This window comes from Emys orbicularis, chromosome 10 (assembly GCF_028017835.1).
Source record: "Emys orbicularis isolate rEmyOrb1 chromosome 10, rEmyOrb1.hap1, whole genome shotgun sequence".
Classification (NCBI taxonomy): domain Eukaryota; kingdom Metazoa; phylum Chordata; order Testudines; family Emydidae; genus Emys; species Emys orbicularis.
In genome coordinates this window covers 82,891,003-82,905,835 of record NC_088692.1, presented here as the reverse complement: position 1 = coordinate 82,905,835, position 14,833 = coordinate 82,891,003, and the positions used below count along the sequence as shown (strand labels likewise).

General features: G+C 49.0%; 1 protein-coding gene across 1 annotated transcript in view; it reads left to right on the top strand.

The window, feature by feature from the left end:
- The first annotated feature begins 1,799 nt into the window (after nt 1-1,799).
- The window catches only part of ADAMTS17 (ADAM metallopeptidase with thrombospondin type 1 motif 17), a 271,681-nt gene continuing 258,647 nt past the window's right edge, over nt 1,800-14,833 (top strand). Inside the window, exons 1-2 of the mRNA XM_065412384.1 lie at nt 1,800-1,869; nt 2,898-3,235. Of these exons, the coding sequence (XP_065268456.1) occupies nt 1,800-1,869; nt 2,898-3,235 (408 nt within the window). The remainder of the gene's footprint in view (nt 1,870-2,897; nt 3,236-14,833) is intronic.

Genomic DNA, 14,833 nt, shown 5'->3' with positions numbered 1-14,833 from the left:
AAAGGGCCTGTGATTGGCAGCAAGAAGAACTGAGTTTTATCCCTGTGAAGTTTCAGGGCGCTCTTGTGTGCAACATATCAACAGTTGTTAAGTTCTAAGTGGCCCTGGATTTGTTACTACCTTCAAAGTGTGAGGAGGCTGGCTGGTTTAGGAGACTGGTAGTGGAATATGGAGCTTTTCACTTCTACAACATTTCAAAGAAGTCTTGGAATTTTGCACCATCTATAGAATTTACACTGGGATTCAGTTAAGATGTATGGTGGTACTGACTAAATATAGTTAAAAGCAACAGAGGGTCCTGTGGCACCTCTAAGACTAACAGAAGTATTGGGAGCATAAGCTTTCGTGGGTAAGAACCTCACTTCTTCAGATGCAAGACTTGCATCTGAAGAAGTGAGGTTCTTACCCACGAAAGCTTATGCTCCCAATACTTCTGTTAGTCTTAAAGGTGCCACAGGACCCTCTGTTGCTTTTTACAGATTCAGACTAACACGGCTACCCCTCTGATACTTAAATATAGTTACCTTCTGATGCTTTTATTTGGCCAGTGCAAATGTAATTGGTGGTCTCACTCCAGTCCCTAGTGGTCAGATGTCTACAACAAAAAACCAATCCTACACCCAAGTTCACAGTTGGCACAAAGTTGTGTAATGCTGGTGGTTTCAGCACAGAGATGAAAGGGTGAATTGGCCTCGAGACTGAATTCCTTTCTCCTACATTGAGGTGGACTTTCCATGTTGATCTATTAGAAAAGGGGAGGTGGGGAAAGCGTGCAATGCCACAGCCCATGCTGTACCTCCTCGATGGCCCGTTTCTAGAATTGTCCCATCTGACCCTTTCTTAGTATTACTGCATAGTCACTCTCGTCTCCTTGTCCCAACTGGGAGAAACGCATGGTGTAAACAAAGAGCCGAAATAGTGGTGTGTAAATAGAATTTTAAAATTTCCTTCACTTTTAGTAATCTGAGCTAGTGCTAGTAACATAAGTGAAGAAATGTGTGTGGCTACAACATGTGATTTTTTTAAAGTTGGCAGTGGCACTTTAAAAGTGGGGTGGAGTATGAATTGTTTCTACTCTACTTTTCCAACGTGCATTTCCAAGAAGCCTTGAAATTTTGCACCAGCTACAGAGTTTACGCGGAGATTTATTTAGGGACAAAATCAGTGGGGTGGGAAAGTTTCTCTTTTTTGTTTTTCCTCCCTCCCTCCCCCCCTTTTATTTTCATTTTTGTCTTACTTGTTAATCACCTAAAGTTATTTAAAAACTTCCTTAAAGCTGGGAATCAGGGTTGCCTGGAATGTCTCCTGCCAGCTGCAAAAATGCTTTGCTTACTGTTTCAAGCTGGCAACTAGACCTTCCCACTCAGCATCCCCTATGCTCATTCCAAGCCCCAACCCCTCTGTGCAGGTAGCTTCACCTCAATGGGGCTCCCCGCAGCCTCACTCCCTGGCGCCACCTGGTGCCAGTTCCCCCTCTCTGCGCACAAACCACGTGTACCCCTCCTCCCCTTACAACCTAGCTATTTACTCCAGTGTTTGAAGCGGGGCGGCCAATGGGAGAGCAGGAGGTGTAGCTCTAGGAGGCTGAGCTCCAATCACCACCTGGGACAGCAAAGGGGAGGAGGGGCCGGACTTTCACCACGTTGGGTTTGTCCGCAGCGCTAATTAATTTTGCCAAAGGCTGGGAGGGCTTCACTCCAGCCCAGGATCTTGCTGCTGCTGCCGCCACCACCAGCCCTTCGCCTCCTCCTCTTCTGCACTGCACAGACCAGTCGCTGGGGCCCCTCCACTGCAATAAAATGTTTGACGGCTCCCTCCTGCCTCTCTTATTTCCTTTCCTGCTGCTCTGGGGACTGGACCCCACCACAGGTAGCGCTTTTCTCCCCCCCCTCCTTCCTGACCCCGGCATCACAGTCTCCCTTTGGCTCTGACAGCCACGGTGGCCAGGGAGCTGAGCAGCTGGGACCGTGCAGGCGTCCTGCTGCGTTTGCAATTGCAGAAGCACAGGGGCGGGCAATTTTTAATTGTTGCTTGTTGCCTGCCGTTTTCGGCGTGTCGGCTGCATGCGTTTGCAGCCCTCGGGGCATGCACCAGATCTGCTGCAGGGCTGAGATCTCAGTTTGCAGGAGACATTGCTCCAGGCTTTTGTATTTTCTTTTCCTGTCCTGCTGCTGTAACGGACAGGCCAGTTACAGCTTTAACTTGCTCTGCTCCCCCCCCCCCCCCTTTGCAGGTTTTTATGGGGGTTGGTGAATGCGATGCTTGTGGCTCTGTTTTATTTATATATATATAGTAATGATACAAGTAGCGTTTTTAGCCTTTTTTGCTTTGTTTTCCCCTCCCTCTCCTCTTCCCTGCACACTTGGGCCTTTGGGAGATGAATTTATTCCTGTAGATAAACATATTTTCCTCCTCTTGGCTCCACCGGCTGCAGCCTGTTGAGAAGTTCCAGGGCATTAAGCCTTGAGGCTGAACCCCCGAGGGCCGAGTGCAGGGACCCGGCTGCGTGGAGCAGGGTGCAGGAGTGGGGTGCTGCAGCCGAGCGGGGGCCTTGGGGCTTTAGATCTGGAGGCAGGGGGAGGAAAGCGGTTTCTCTGTTGTAAAAAGTCCCGCTTATCTTCCCGACCCCCCTAGGTCTCCCAGGGGCTGGGGAGTTAACGCCTGAGCCTGCCCACGAGTGCCTGGTGTTAGTGGGTGGGCAGCAGGGCCGAGGGGGACTGGCCCCCGCTCTGTCTGCGGCTCGCAGGGGGCAGTGTTCCCTAGGGACGGGATGACTCGCAGTGGCCCAGCGGGGAGGGGTGTTTGCTGGGTGCCCCCAGGGCGAGCCGCGCTACCCCCGGGTACGCTGACCCTAGCTGGGACGCGAGTGACCCAGCCCCTCTGCTTCTCCCCCGCAGCCGGCGGCGCGGAGCTGGAAGTGGCCATCCCGCAGCGAGTGGCGCTGGAGAAGATCCACCTGCTGCAGCCGGCCGGGGCCGGGCACGGGAGCAGCCCCCGGCGCCGGCGCTCGCCGCCCGAGGAGGAGGCCGTGCTGCTCCGCCTGCCGGCCTCCGGCCGCGAGCTCTACCTGCACCTCCGGCGGGACCTGCACTTCCTCGCGCGGGGCTTCGCGGTGGAGGAGCCGGGAGAGGCCCGGGCCCGCAGCCGCCCCCCGGCCGAGCAGCTCTGCTTCTACACGGGACACGTGCTGAACCGCAGCGACTCCTTCGCCTCCGTCAGCACCTGCGCCGGGCTGGTACTGCACTTCCCGGGGGGTCTGGCCCTAGAGACCCCTCTGCAGCCCGCCCCGCCTGGGGGAGCCCTGTCGGGGCGGGGGCTGGCCCTAGAGACCCCTCTGCAGCCCGCCCCGCCTGGGGGAGCCCTGTCGGGACGGGACTGGCCCTAGAGACCCCTCTGCAGCCTGGGGGAGCCCTGTCGGGGCGGGGGCTGGCCCTAGAGACCCCTCTGCAGCCCGCCCCGCCTGGGGGAGCCCTGTCGGGGCGGGGGCTGGCCCTAGAGACCCCTCTGCAGCCCGCCCCGCCTGGGGGATCCCTGTCAGGACGGGACTGGCCCTAGAGACCCCTCTGCAGCCTGGGGGAGCCCTGTCGGGGCGGGGGCTGGCCCTAGAGACCCCTCTGCAGCCCGCCCCGCCTGGGGGAGCCCTGTCGGGGCGGGGGCTGGCCCTAGAGACCCCTCTCCACCCGGCCCAGCCTGGGGGAGCCCTGTCAGGGCGGGGGCTGGCTCTAGAGACCCCTCTGCAGCCCGCTCCGCCTAGGGGAGCCCTAAGGTGACTAGATGTCCCGATTTTATAGGGACAGTCCCGATTGTTGGGTCTTTTTCTTATATAGGCTCCTGTTATCCCCACCCCATGTCTCGATTTTTCACATTTGCTGTCTGGTCACCCTAGGGAGCTCTGTTGGGGCAGGGCTGGCCCTAGAGACCCCTCTCCACCCCGCCCAGCCTGGGGGAGCCCGGTCGGGGCGGGGCTGGCTGTAGGGACCCCTCTCCAGCCCACCAGCCTGGGGGATCCCGGTCGGGGAGGGGGTTGGCTCTAGGGACCCCTCTCCATCACATCCAGCTTGGGGGGATCCCTGTCAGGGTGGGGCTGGCTCTAGGGACCCTTCTCCAGCCTGTCCAGCTTGGGGGATCCCCATCAGGGTGGGGTTTGGTTCTAGGGGCCTCTCTCCGCACTGGCCCTGTCCCACTTAATTATTAATCCTTTTGTTTAAATGTCTTTATGCTGATGGAGGATTTCTGTCATCTGAAGACATGGTGGGTGGCAGCATCTCCCTGCTCTGCTCGCTGCTCCCCAGTCGCTCATGTGCTCTGCTTGGATGGGAACATAGGGGTCAAAACCTGCCCTTGTCTTACTGAGTTCCCAGCCTTCTTGCTCCAGTGGACTGAAAAGCCTCTGAAGTTTCTACTCTTTAGGACGTGTAGAAGTGGTTTGGGACATGCTGCTCTCTGCAATAGTAGCCTCGATACATCTCAGTACCGAACCATTGTTTGTCTTGAGCCTATATTCCAGAAAGACCCGTCCTGGACTGCCCATCTCAGCAGCTAGTTACTTCTCGCCCGGCTGCTGGACTGTCACCTGTCGTGTGGTGTGTGATTGACAGCTCATCTGGCCAGAACAAGGCATCCTTTTTAAAAAAAAAAAAAAAATTCCCATGGAGAGGCAGCACGTTTTTGAATTCAGCCCTAGGCTCCATTGATTAATCTCTGTTCCTGCCACCTGACTTGCTGTGTGGTCTTGATCAAATTGCTGTATAAGAGCTAAGTATCATTAGCTGGAACTTGAGTCTATTTATTTCATCATCTTGTGGTTGCACTTACCCCTTACAATGTTTACTCAAAGACTACAACATGAGTCTGGATTCTTTATTAGCCTCCTTATCTGCTCCCATTTCCTCACATCAGCTCTTTCCTGACCAGTGCACATGAATATCTGCTTTTCTGCCCTGGAACAGCAATTTAGAGATACCCGATAGCTTTGTCGGTGACCGAATAGCCCGTGGAATAAACTGCTTAATGACACTAAGATGCTTTTTGCACATTGGGTGGCAGAATTTCTCCACCGAAGGATTAAGTGTTATGGTTGGGTTTGTAATACAATGGGAGAGCATTGTGCTGCCTGTGAAACGTGAGTTAGAAACTGGTGTGGGGCCTCCTTTTAAAGAGAGGTGCATTGATAATCTTGGGGTGGGATGGCTGCTTGTGCTGTTTAACCAGACTGTGCAATCCGTGAAATACAGTTGGCATTGCAGCTTAGCCGTTCACTTGCCCTTCCAGCAGTAAAAGGAATTCTTGTTAAGGATGGCTCTCCCGTTTCTTGATCTTTTTGCCTTGGTCATTAGAGGTTTGAGTACTCAGGTGTTTGGGACATTTATTGGTTTTTAATTAGTGTTGGTAACTTTGATTTCTGAAAAGTATAGGAACATTTACTGGGAGCCTTTGCTTATTGTTTCAAGTACAGATCTATTGGCAAACAGTTAATCCAAAGTGACTTGGAAATAAGAAACTACTCAGCACATGGATTAAGCAGGGTTTGATGCTTTCCTTTGGAACCATATGAGGGCGCTGTGCCTCAGGTAAAAGACTGCATCCAAGATATTGAATATTAGCATATTTATGATTGACACTGTAAACTGAGCTGTATACCACCAAAAGCTTCTTGATGTTTAAAACCGATATCTCTGGTTCTAGCTTTTTCACTGACAGCTCTACGCGTTTGCCACGAAGCATGCTTTGTTAATCCCATTCATGAAGTGCTGGACTTTTAAAAATATCTATTGTAGCAGAGCTAAAAAGTACAACAGGCAGAGAAGAGAACTTTTCTGAAAGGGGAATGTAGTTGTAGGCACAGTATTAATTGCCTGAGTTCTGGGAGTGAGTGAGGGGGAGTGAAAAAAAATTGGTATTATTCCCAGTGGAAAAGTTGGGGCAGGGGAGGGCGGTGGGTGGAATTTAAAATTAAAAAAAAAAAAAAAAAAAAAAAAAATTAAAATAATGGAGATATCCTATCTCCTAGAACTGGAAGGGACCTTGAAAGGTCTATCGAGTCCAGCCCCTTTCCTTCACTAGCAGGACCAAGTACTGATTTTGCCCCAGGTCCCTAAGTGGCCCCCTCAAGGATTGAACTCACAACCCTGGGTTTAGCAGGCCGATGCTCAAACCACTGAGCTATCCCTCCCCCCATTAATTGATCTTCGTTCTATACTCTGCAAATTAGTCATGATATTTCTAGAGCATGTATGAATTCTAAACAAGCATCAAAATGATGCCATTGGAGCAAACTGACATTAGGTTCAGAAAATAAGTAAGTTCTACAGAGGACAGTGACTTGGACACCAGTAGTCAAAATTGCTACTTGTTTACATGGGTGAATTCAGGGGAATTGCACATGCTTATGCCACCTGTGCATTTGTTGCTGGGAATGGTGGAGGCAAATATATTGAGAGACAAAGTACATTGGCATACTGGGATTCTTCCTCATCTGTTGGATAAGGCCTTGACATTTTCACCTAGTGAGCCGTGAGAGATGGGGAGAATGATCTCAAAGCACTTCACAAACGTGAATGAATTAAGCCTAGTAACAGCCCTGTGAAGTAAAGAGGCATTAACCACGGAGCAGGACACTAAAGCTTTTGTTTATGTAGAAGTTGCACCAATTAAACTTCAACTAGTTTTAAAACTGATTCAGTTAAATTCATGCAAAGCCCTGTGTAGACTAATCAATCTAAGATAACTTGATATGCCAGGTTTGCATCCATTTAAGAGTACCCACATGTCTTTTGCATTGTTTAACTCAGAGGTAGGCAACCTATGGCACGCGTGCCGAAGGCGGCACGTGAGCTGATTTTCAGTGGCACTCACACTGCCCGGGTCCTGGCCACCGGTCTGGGTGGCTCTGCATTTCAATTTAATTTTAAATGAAGCTTCTTAAACATTTTAAAAATCTTATTTACTTTACATACAACAATAGTTTAGTTATATATTATAGACTTATAGAAAGAGACCTTCTAAAAAGGTTAACATGTTTTACTGGAACGCAAAACCTTAAATTAGAGTGAATAAATGAAGACTCGGCACACCACTTCTGAAAGGTTGCCGACCCCTGGTTTAACTAAACCCAATTTTAAATTGCGCCTCTAGTTAAACGGGTGCAGCCTTGTGTGTAGACAGTCTTTAAGGGTACTGAGAGGATGTGTGACTTGACTTGCTCAAGGTCATATAGGAAGTCCATGGTTATGCCATGTCTAGAACCCAGGTGTTCTGATTCCCAGTCTTGGTCTTTAACCACAAGACCATCATTCCAGTAGGTTGTTAATTTCAAACTGCCACCTAGACCTTGTCTGCAATAGAAAACTAGGCACTCGTATTTTCCAGCCGTGCAGTTCTATGGATGACAGAAGTGGTGGAGGTTATAGTGTAGATGAAACAGACCTGTTGTGTGCAGGGTTAGATAACCTGGTGGTAAAACCCCTGGTAACTGGTCTACACTGTTGCTCCCAGGTTGCTGTTGCTTATACAGCAGTTGGAGATTTCCTGAAAATTGCTAGCGTAGGCCCAGTTGATAGATGCTTGTAGATGCTCAAGACGCCTTAAAAATAGCTTGAGCCTAGAATGGGTGTAGCATGGTATCATTGTCTAGTGATGGCTTCAGTTGTGTTATGACCATGTTCAGTAACCGTGCTACAAATTACATGTCCGGTGAGTATAGCACGATTGGGGCGACTAGAGGACTAATAAAAATAAAATCCCTCTTGCGCTGGGAGGAAAACTGAGCTAGAGTTGGATTCTACAGTCACTTCTTGGAGGGCTGTTGCTAGCAGTTTCCCTACCTAAGTTATTTTTGGTTTGTTTATTTAAACCCTGCTTGTGCAGATGGTGTTATTAATCCTTATGTGGGCTATGGAACAGTGTCTGCCTACAGGTTGTACCTGGGTTAGGGGAGGGTGCTAAACCGTGTTACAACTGAGTCAGGTTGTAAAGAATGGGTCACCTAAGGTTGTGTCCGCACAGTAAAAAGTCCCATTTGGCGGCTCTGCTTCCAACATGGCAGCCCCTCTTCTCTTCCCGTTCACACATTCTGACTTGCACCGTCGGCGGGACACACCTGTTGGTTTAGCCGTGTTCCTGAAATGTGCTACACGCTTGGACTTTGCAGGGCTGTACTACAAGTAGGGAGCATGGTTAAATACACCCTTTGGTCCCAGGTGCACTGCAGGACCAAACTGGTTTTTAATTGTGTTGTGGAGACGGCAGTTTTGATGGTATAGACAGGCTAAGTCCTTGGCACTGTGGTCTAACCAGAGCTAGTGCGGTATTTAATGTGGGGGTTTGTTCCTCAATAAAAGGGTTGACTCATTTGCACAGGCAACACCATGTGTTGTTATAACACGAGCAGGGGACTGTTGAGTTTTTAAACATGTGCTCGGTAAATGTTGTAGGGTCCCACCTGGTAGTAGCCGGCATCAGAGACAAGATAGTGGAATGGGGTACTGCTGGTCTCCTTTAGTGTGGAAATTGCAATGTTTGCTGCAGGCACCTGAGAGCTCTATTTATTCATTGATACTATGTATAACTTCACGGACCCAGTTCATCTGTTCTCATTCTGGACTGATTCCAACCCTCAAGCACTGCTCTGACAAATTCTGCTAGACAGCTGTCTTCCATTGGGTTTTTGTTACTCTTATGGTTGAAACCGTAGCAGAGAACGGATACAGCTTTTTAAATGCTGAGCTTTCCATGTGTTAATTGCCACAGTCTCTTCCCTGAGTGCTAGCAGGCTTATCAGCTATACAGACCCCCTTGCCCCCATCCCCCAAGTAAAAGAAAAGGTGAACCCTGTCTACAGGTGACTTTCGGTCATTAATTTGCTTCATGGTGTCCAGCGTGGTGGTATTTCAACATGTCTCCATTTGGAATTGGGAGTTTTCAACGATTGCATTTTAAGTATTAATTCCTTCCCTTCTCGTTCCGGCCCGAGTCTCTGTGAACTGCTAGAATGAGACACTATTCATTCCACATTTGATTAGTATGTTTGTACTTCAGTGACATGTCAAGTATGCAGGGCAATGGTGAAGGTGGTTTTGGTTATGTGCACCTTGAATTTTTGCCAGTGTTTAAGTGATTGCGCTTCGAGATGAACCGAGGATGTCATTTCTGTGTATTAGGTTTAGACTGACTTTCGGATCTCTCATTTGAGGTGGTGTCTGTTCTGGTTTAGAACCCAACCTGAAACCAAAATCACTGGGGCAGGTTTGGATCCAGAGACTTGTCGGAATTTCTTGGCCCATTCCAAAATTCAGAGGCTGGGGGTTTGGATTCAGACTATCGCTAGTTTAAATACATGTATTCCTGAAGCTAAGATGTAAGTGAAAGATTCAGCGTTTCCCTCAACCAGCATAATTTATCTTACTTTCCACACCGTGTTTCCAGCCCCTTTGAGTTCAAGCAAGACTTTGTGCAGCCTCCTTTGAGCGGAGTAGATCAGTGGAAGCAGATTACCTATAGTACAAAAGCTGGTCGAATAAAAACCATGAGGTCCCCATTGTACGATGAAGCAAAGTGATGGAAGTTACACTCGAAGGAATAAATTAAAAGCTGGGAAACCGTCAAGGTTTTCCAGCATTGTCCTCCATATTCAGCAGAGAGAAGAGGACTTCTTTTCTTTCCAGCTCCACACACAAAAGGGGAAGAGCAGCAGAGCAGCGAGGCCATTCCAGCTAAGCTCTGGAGCATTTTGCATGGGCCATTCTTCTTTAGATGGATGTGGACAAGCTTTGGCAAGTATGGACAAAAGGAAACAATAAAGCGTTCGGCTGGACACTGTTGAAAATGTGACCCAATCAGGTGAGCATTGTTCGGGAAAGTTGAGTAGAGAGCTAAGGGGCCCTGCCCTTCGAGGGGCTAAGCATGCTCCGCTGTCGGCGAAGTCAAGTATTGGTTGATCACAGGATGACTATGAGCCGCCAATGTGATATGGCCGTTAAAAAAGCTAATGCGGTCTTGGGATGCATCAGGCGAGGTATTTCCAGTAAAGATAAGGAGGTGTTGGTACCGTTATACAAGGCACTGGTGAGACCTCATCTGGAATATTGTGTGCAGTTCTGGTCTCCCATGTTTAAGAAGGATGAATTCAAACTGGAACAGGTACAGAGAAGGGCTGCTAGAATGATCCGAGGAATGGAAAACCTGTCTTATGAAAGGAGACTCAAAGAGCTTGGCTTGTTTAGCCTAACCAAAAGAAGGCTGAGGGGAGATATGATTGCTCTCTATAAATATATCAGAGGGATAAATATCAGGGAGGGAGAGGAATTATTCAAGCTTAGTACCAATGTGGACACAAGAACAAATGGATATAAACTGGACATTAGGAAGTTTAGACTTGAAATTAGACGAAGGTTTCTAACCATCAGAGGAGTAAAGTTCTGGAACAGCCTTCCAAGGGGAGCAGTGGGGGCAAGACACATATCTGGCTTCAAGACTAAGCTTGATAAGTTTATGGAGGGGATGGTATGATGGGATAGCCTAATTTTGGCAATTAATTGATCTTTGATTATTAGCAGGTAAATATGCCCAATGGTTTGTGATGGGATGTTAGATGGGGTGGGATCTGAGTTACTACAGAGAATTCTTTCCTGGGTGCTGGTTGGTGAGTCTTGCCCACATGCTCAGGGTTTAACTGATTGCCATATTTGGGGTTGGGAAGGAATTTTCCTCCAGGGCAGATTGGCAGAGGCCCTGGAGGTTTTTCGCCTTCCTCTGCAGCGTGGGGCACGGGTCACTTGCTGGAGGATTCTCTGCACCTTGAGGTCTTTAAACCACGATTTGAGGACTTCAGTAACTCAGACATTGGTTAGGGGTTTGTTACAGGTGTGGGTGGGTGAGATTCTGTGGCCTGCATTATGCAGGAGGTCAGACTAGGTGATCATAATGGTCCCTTCTGACCTTAAAGTCTATGAGTCTAAGATGAAGTAGTCAAGTTACAGTAGATGAGTTGTGAGAAAGTCCGTGCAGTTAGAGAAACGGAAGGGAATTTTTCTTCCTCACCTTGCATGGGAGGAGCTTCACCGGTGGAAATAAAACCAAATGCTGCTTGCTATAGCGTGATGGCCAGGACTTCTGAGCACCAGACGAAATGAAGACAGTGCACCCATAAGTTAGCTGCAGTAGGTAGGAATATCGACCATGTCTATCGTTAGTCCTCCTCCCACCTCAATGACTTCCTCTTTATTGGCAGACAGGAAGTTGCAGGAGTAACTAAAAGCCTTGGAAAGTGCATCATGCCTGGGTGATGGCAGGGAGAGTTAGCTCTATTCAGCTGCTGGCTCTGGGGAGCCCAGTCCAGAGGTTCGACAGTAAAAGTACGCCATGATCTCTTCTGGGGTGACAGTGGGATTGTAGGGGAAGCGGTGATCTCTAGGAAATACACAAAGAAGGCCCCAATCAGCTGGGTTGAAGCCTGGTTGTGCAATGCGGAGTGACTGGAGAACGCGTGGAAATTAAAACATTTCAGAGTCACAGCTGAGCAGTTGGGAAGGGAGTCTGTCAGACTGTTTAAAACTGTGTGTGCGCCTGTGTAATTAATCTCCAAGGCCAACTGAGCACTTAGGAGCAAGGAAGCCTCTGTTAAAGATTCAGCACCCCCGCCCCTCCAGTTAAGAAAAGAGAGCTCGCACTACACATCTCTGAGACCCTCCCGCAAAAGGTTTGCAGGATTGGGCTCATCAAGTATAAAAATCACTCTCCGAGAAATCCTCCCACAAAACAAGGTGTTGGGTTGAACATTCCTGATTTTTCCGAAGGAAAAGAAAGCAAACGTTCTTTATTCAGCATGAATAATTAAAAAAAAAAAAAAAAAAAAGACACGAGCCCAATTAAAATAATCCTCCGCAGGTCACTTTTCAATTTATATTTTGTTCCCTTTCTATGGGTGGTGGTAAGTGCTGTTATGGTGTTGAAAAGGGTGGGACAAACAACGTAAATGCTGGATTGTATTATTAGCATGTGGTCTGGACCAGAACCATATGCAGTGCACTTCTGGAAGTTTGGATTTCCATCTCTAATTAGCACTATTGAGCTTCGGCTACTCTAGTTTGTACTGAAAAATCATCCACCCTTTCCTTACCACTGATGCTGTTCCATCAGTAATAGCTAGGGTTCCAACAAATTCACGGTCCGTTTTAGTCAATTTCACGGGCATAGGATTTAAAAAATGGTAAATTTCATACTTCTGCGCTGGCGGCGGCGCGGGCTTCAGAGCTGGGCAGCTGGAGAGCAGCGGCTGCTGGCCGGGAGCCCAGCTCTGAAGGCAGAATCGCTGCCAGCAGCAGCGCAGAAGTAAGGAGGGCATGGTATGGTATTGCCACCCTCACTTCTGTGCTGCTGCCTGCAGCGCTGGGCCCTCAGTCAGCAGCTGCCGTTCTCTGGCCACCCAGCTCTGAAGACAGCGCAGAAGTAAGGATGGCAATATCGTAGCCCCCCTAAAATAACCTTGCGACATCCCCCCCCGCCACCTCCCTTTTGGGTCAGAACCCCCAATTTGAAAACGGCTGGTCTCCACCGTGAAATCTGTGTGGTATAGGGTAAAAGCACACAAAAGACCAGATTTCATGGTCTGTGACACGTGTTTCATGACCATGAATTTAGTAGCACCCTAGTAATAGCCAAAGATGGGAGCGCTGCGGTAGCCAGGACCTGGGGCAGGTCTGGAGGACACAATGGTAAAAATGCTGGTGAATGGCCTTCACGGACTGCCAGTGCTATGTCTGCAGTAGCAGTTTCTTGTTGCTACCATCAGTGGCAGTGTAATGGTGTGAGATCGCCTCCAAAAGCGGCGTGTAGATAAGGGCTTAGGGCTTGTCTACACTTAAAATGCTACAGCGGCATAGCTCCACTGCTGTAGTGCTTCAGGGTAGCCACTACCTATGCTGACGGGAGGGGTTCTCCCATTGGCATAGTTCAGGGATCGGCAACCTTTGGCACGCGGCCCGCCAGGGTAAGCACCCTGGTGGGCCGGGCCTGTTGTTTACCTGCCGCGTCCGCAGGTTCGGCTGATCGCAGCTCCCAGTGGCCGTGGTTCGCAGCTCCAGGCCAACGGGGGCTGCGGGAAGCAGCGCGGGCCAAGGGATGTGCTGGGCGGGGCTTCCCACAGCCCCCATTGGCCTGGAGCGGCGAACCGCGGCCAGTGCGAGGCGCGAGCGGCCGAACCTGCGGATGCAGCAGGTAAACAAACCGGCCCGGCCTGCCAGGGTAAGCACCCTGACGGGCTGCGTGCCAAAGGTTGCCGATCTCTGGCGTAGTTAATAATCCACCTCCCCGAGAAGGGGTAGCTAGGTCGACAGATGAATTCTTCCAGCAACCTAGTGCTCTCTACACAGCGACTCAGGTCGGTTTAACTACACTGCTCAGGGGTGGATTTTTTACACCCCTGACTGATGTATTTAAACCGACCACCTTTTCTAGTGTAGACCAGGCCTTAGCGGCAAACAAGATACTGCCTAGACACCAGGAGGGTGATGAGCTCCTGGTAGCAGAAGAGTAGATTAGTGTTAGCAGATGTTTTCTTGCATGAGTGTTAGATGTGTATACAAGCTGCTGGGAAGCTGTGAGTGTGTTTGAACTCCTCATTGATCACATAAGAAATAAGGAATGGGACGTTTTCTGCTGGTGAGCCATCTTGAGTTGATCAGAGATTAAAAATTGGGTAGAAGGCAAAGTAGGGAACCATTATTGTTACTAGGGTGGGGTGTGGCTGGGGGAAGGGTAGATGTCTTTTTATTTTGTTATTTGAATTGACTTGGCAGTTCACTTGCATGCCTTGTGAGGGTGAAACTATTCCAGCCTTGCTATTAACTGCACCGGGTGGTTCTGTCAGTTGTAATGGCCTGTCACACTAATTGTAAAGTCCAACTTAGATTCATACCTCTGATGACAGTGAATTTCTAGAGCTTCTGTGGAGCTGCAAATAAGTCCCCACACTGAATTTTTCTGTTCTGGTAACTCTCATGTCTCCGGTGTTCGAAGGCAGTCGGCTGACGGCTTCTTGCCTTCCAGCATACCCAAGCTGTGCCGTTATCTGATGTAATGACGTTGCTTGTCATATGCTATTGCTTACATATTTTCCTTGAGAACAGCAGCATACAGACCACAGGCAGTATCCAAGATTGTGATCTCTTTCCCCCCCCCCCCCACTCCCCAGTAAACCTAAATTGACAGATACGAAACTTTATTTAATTGGAGTGATTGAAGAGAATTCCACAGCCAGAGACTTGGGAAAACCAGCAGTGATGTTGCATCGTTTGACTTCAGTAACTCCAGAAACCAGCCCCCATTCCATGCCTGAGCTAGTTAGGGGTAGACTATGCTAAGGGCAGTTTAGTATAGCCTTGCTCTGATGCTGATGTCTGGTCTGAAGACTGGTGCAGTCAGTGGATTTGGAAGAGTCAATCTGAACAACAGTACTTGTTGCAAAAAAACAAATTAATGAACTGAGTCAGTCAATAGTCAAGGCACTAGGTCATTATGTCCCTGAGTGAACCAGAAAGCCTTCAGCACTTCTTACAGGCAAATTTGGGGGAAATGGTAAATCTCTTTAGATGTATTTGATGGGCCCAATCCTGCAAACTTTCCATACCTAAAACTCCAGTTATTAAGCTTGTAGGATTAGATCCTAGATTCCTTCTTAACCCGTGCCAGGGTAGAGACGTGTAGCTCTTTCCCTCCATAACTGAGAGGAAAGAGTTTTCGCAATTCCAAAGCAAATGTGAAACATAAGGACTTTCCAGTGGTTTAAATTATTTTTGCACTTGATGCCAGAAAGTTGGGCTAATGTTAGGTGGTGATG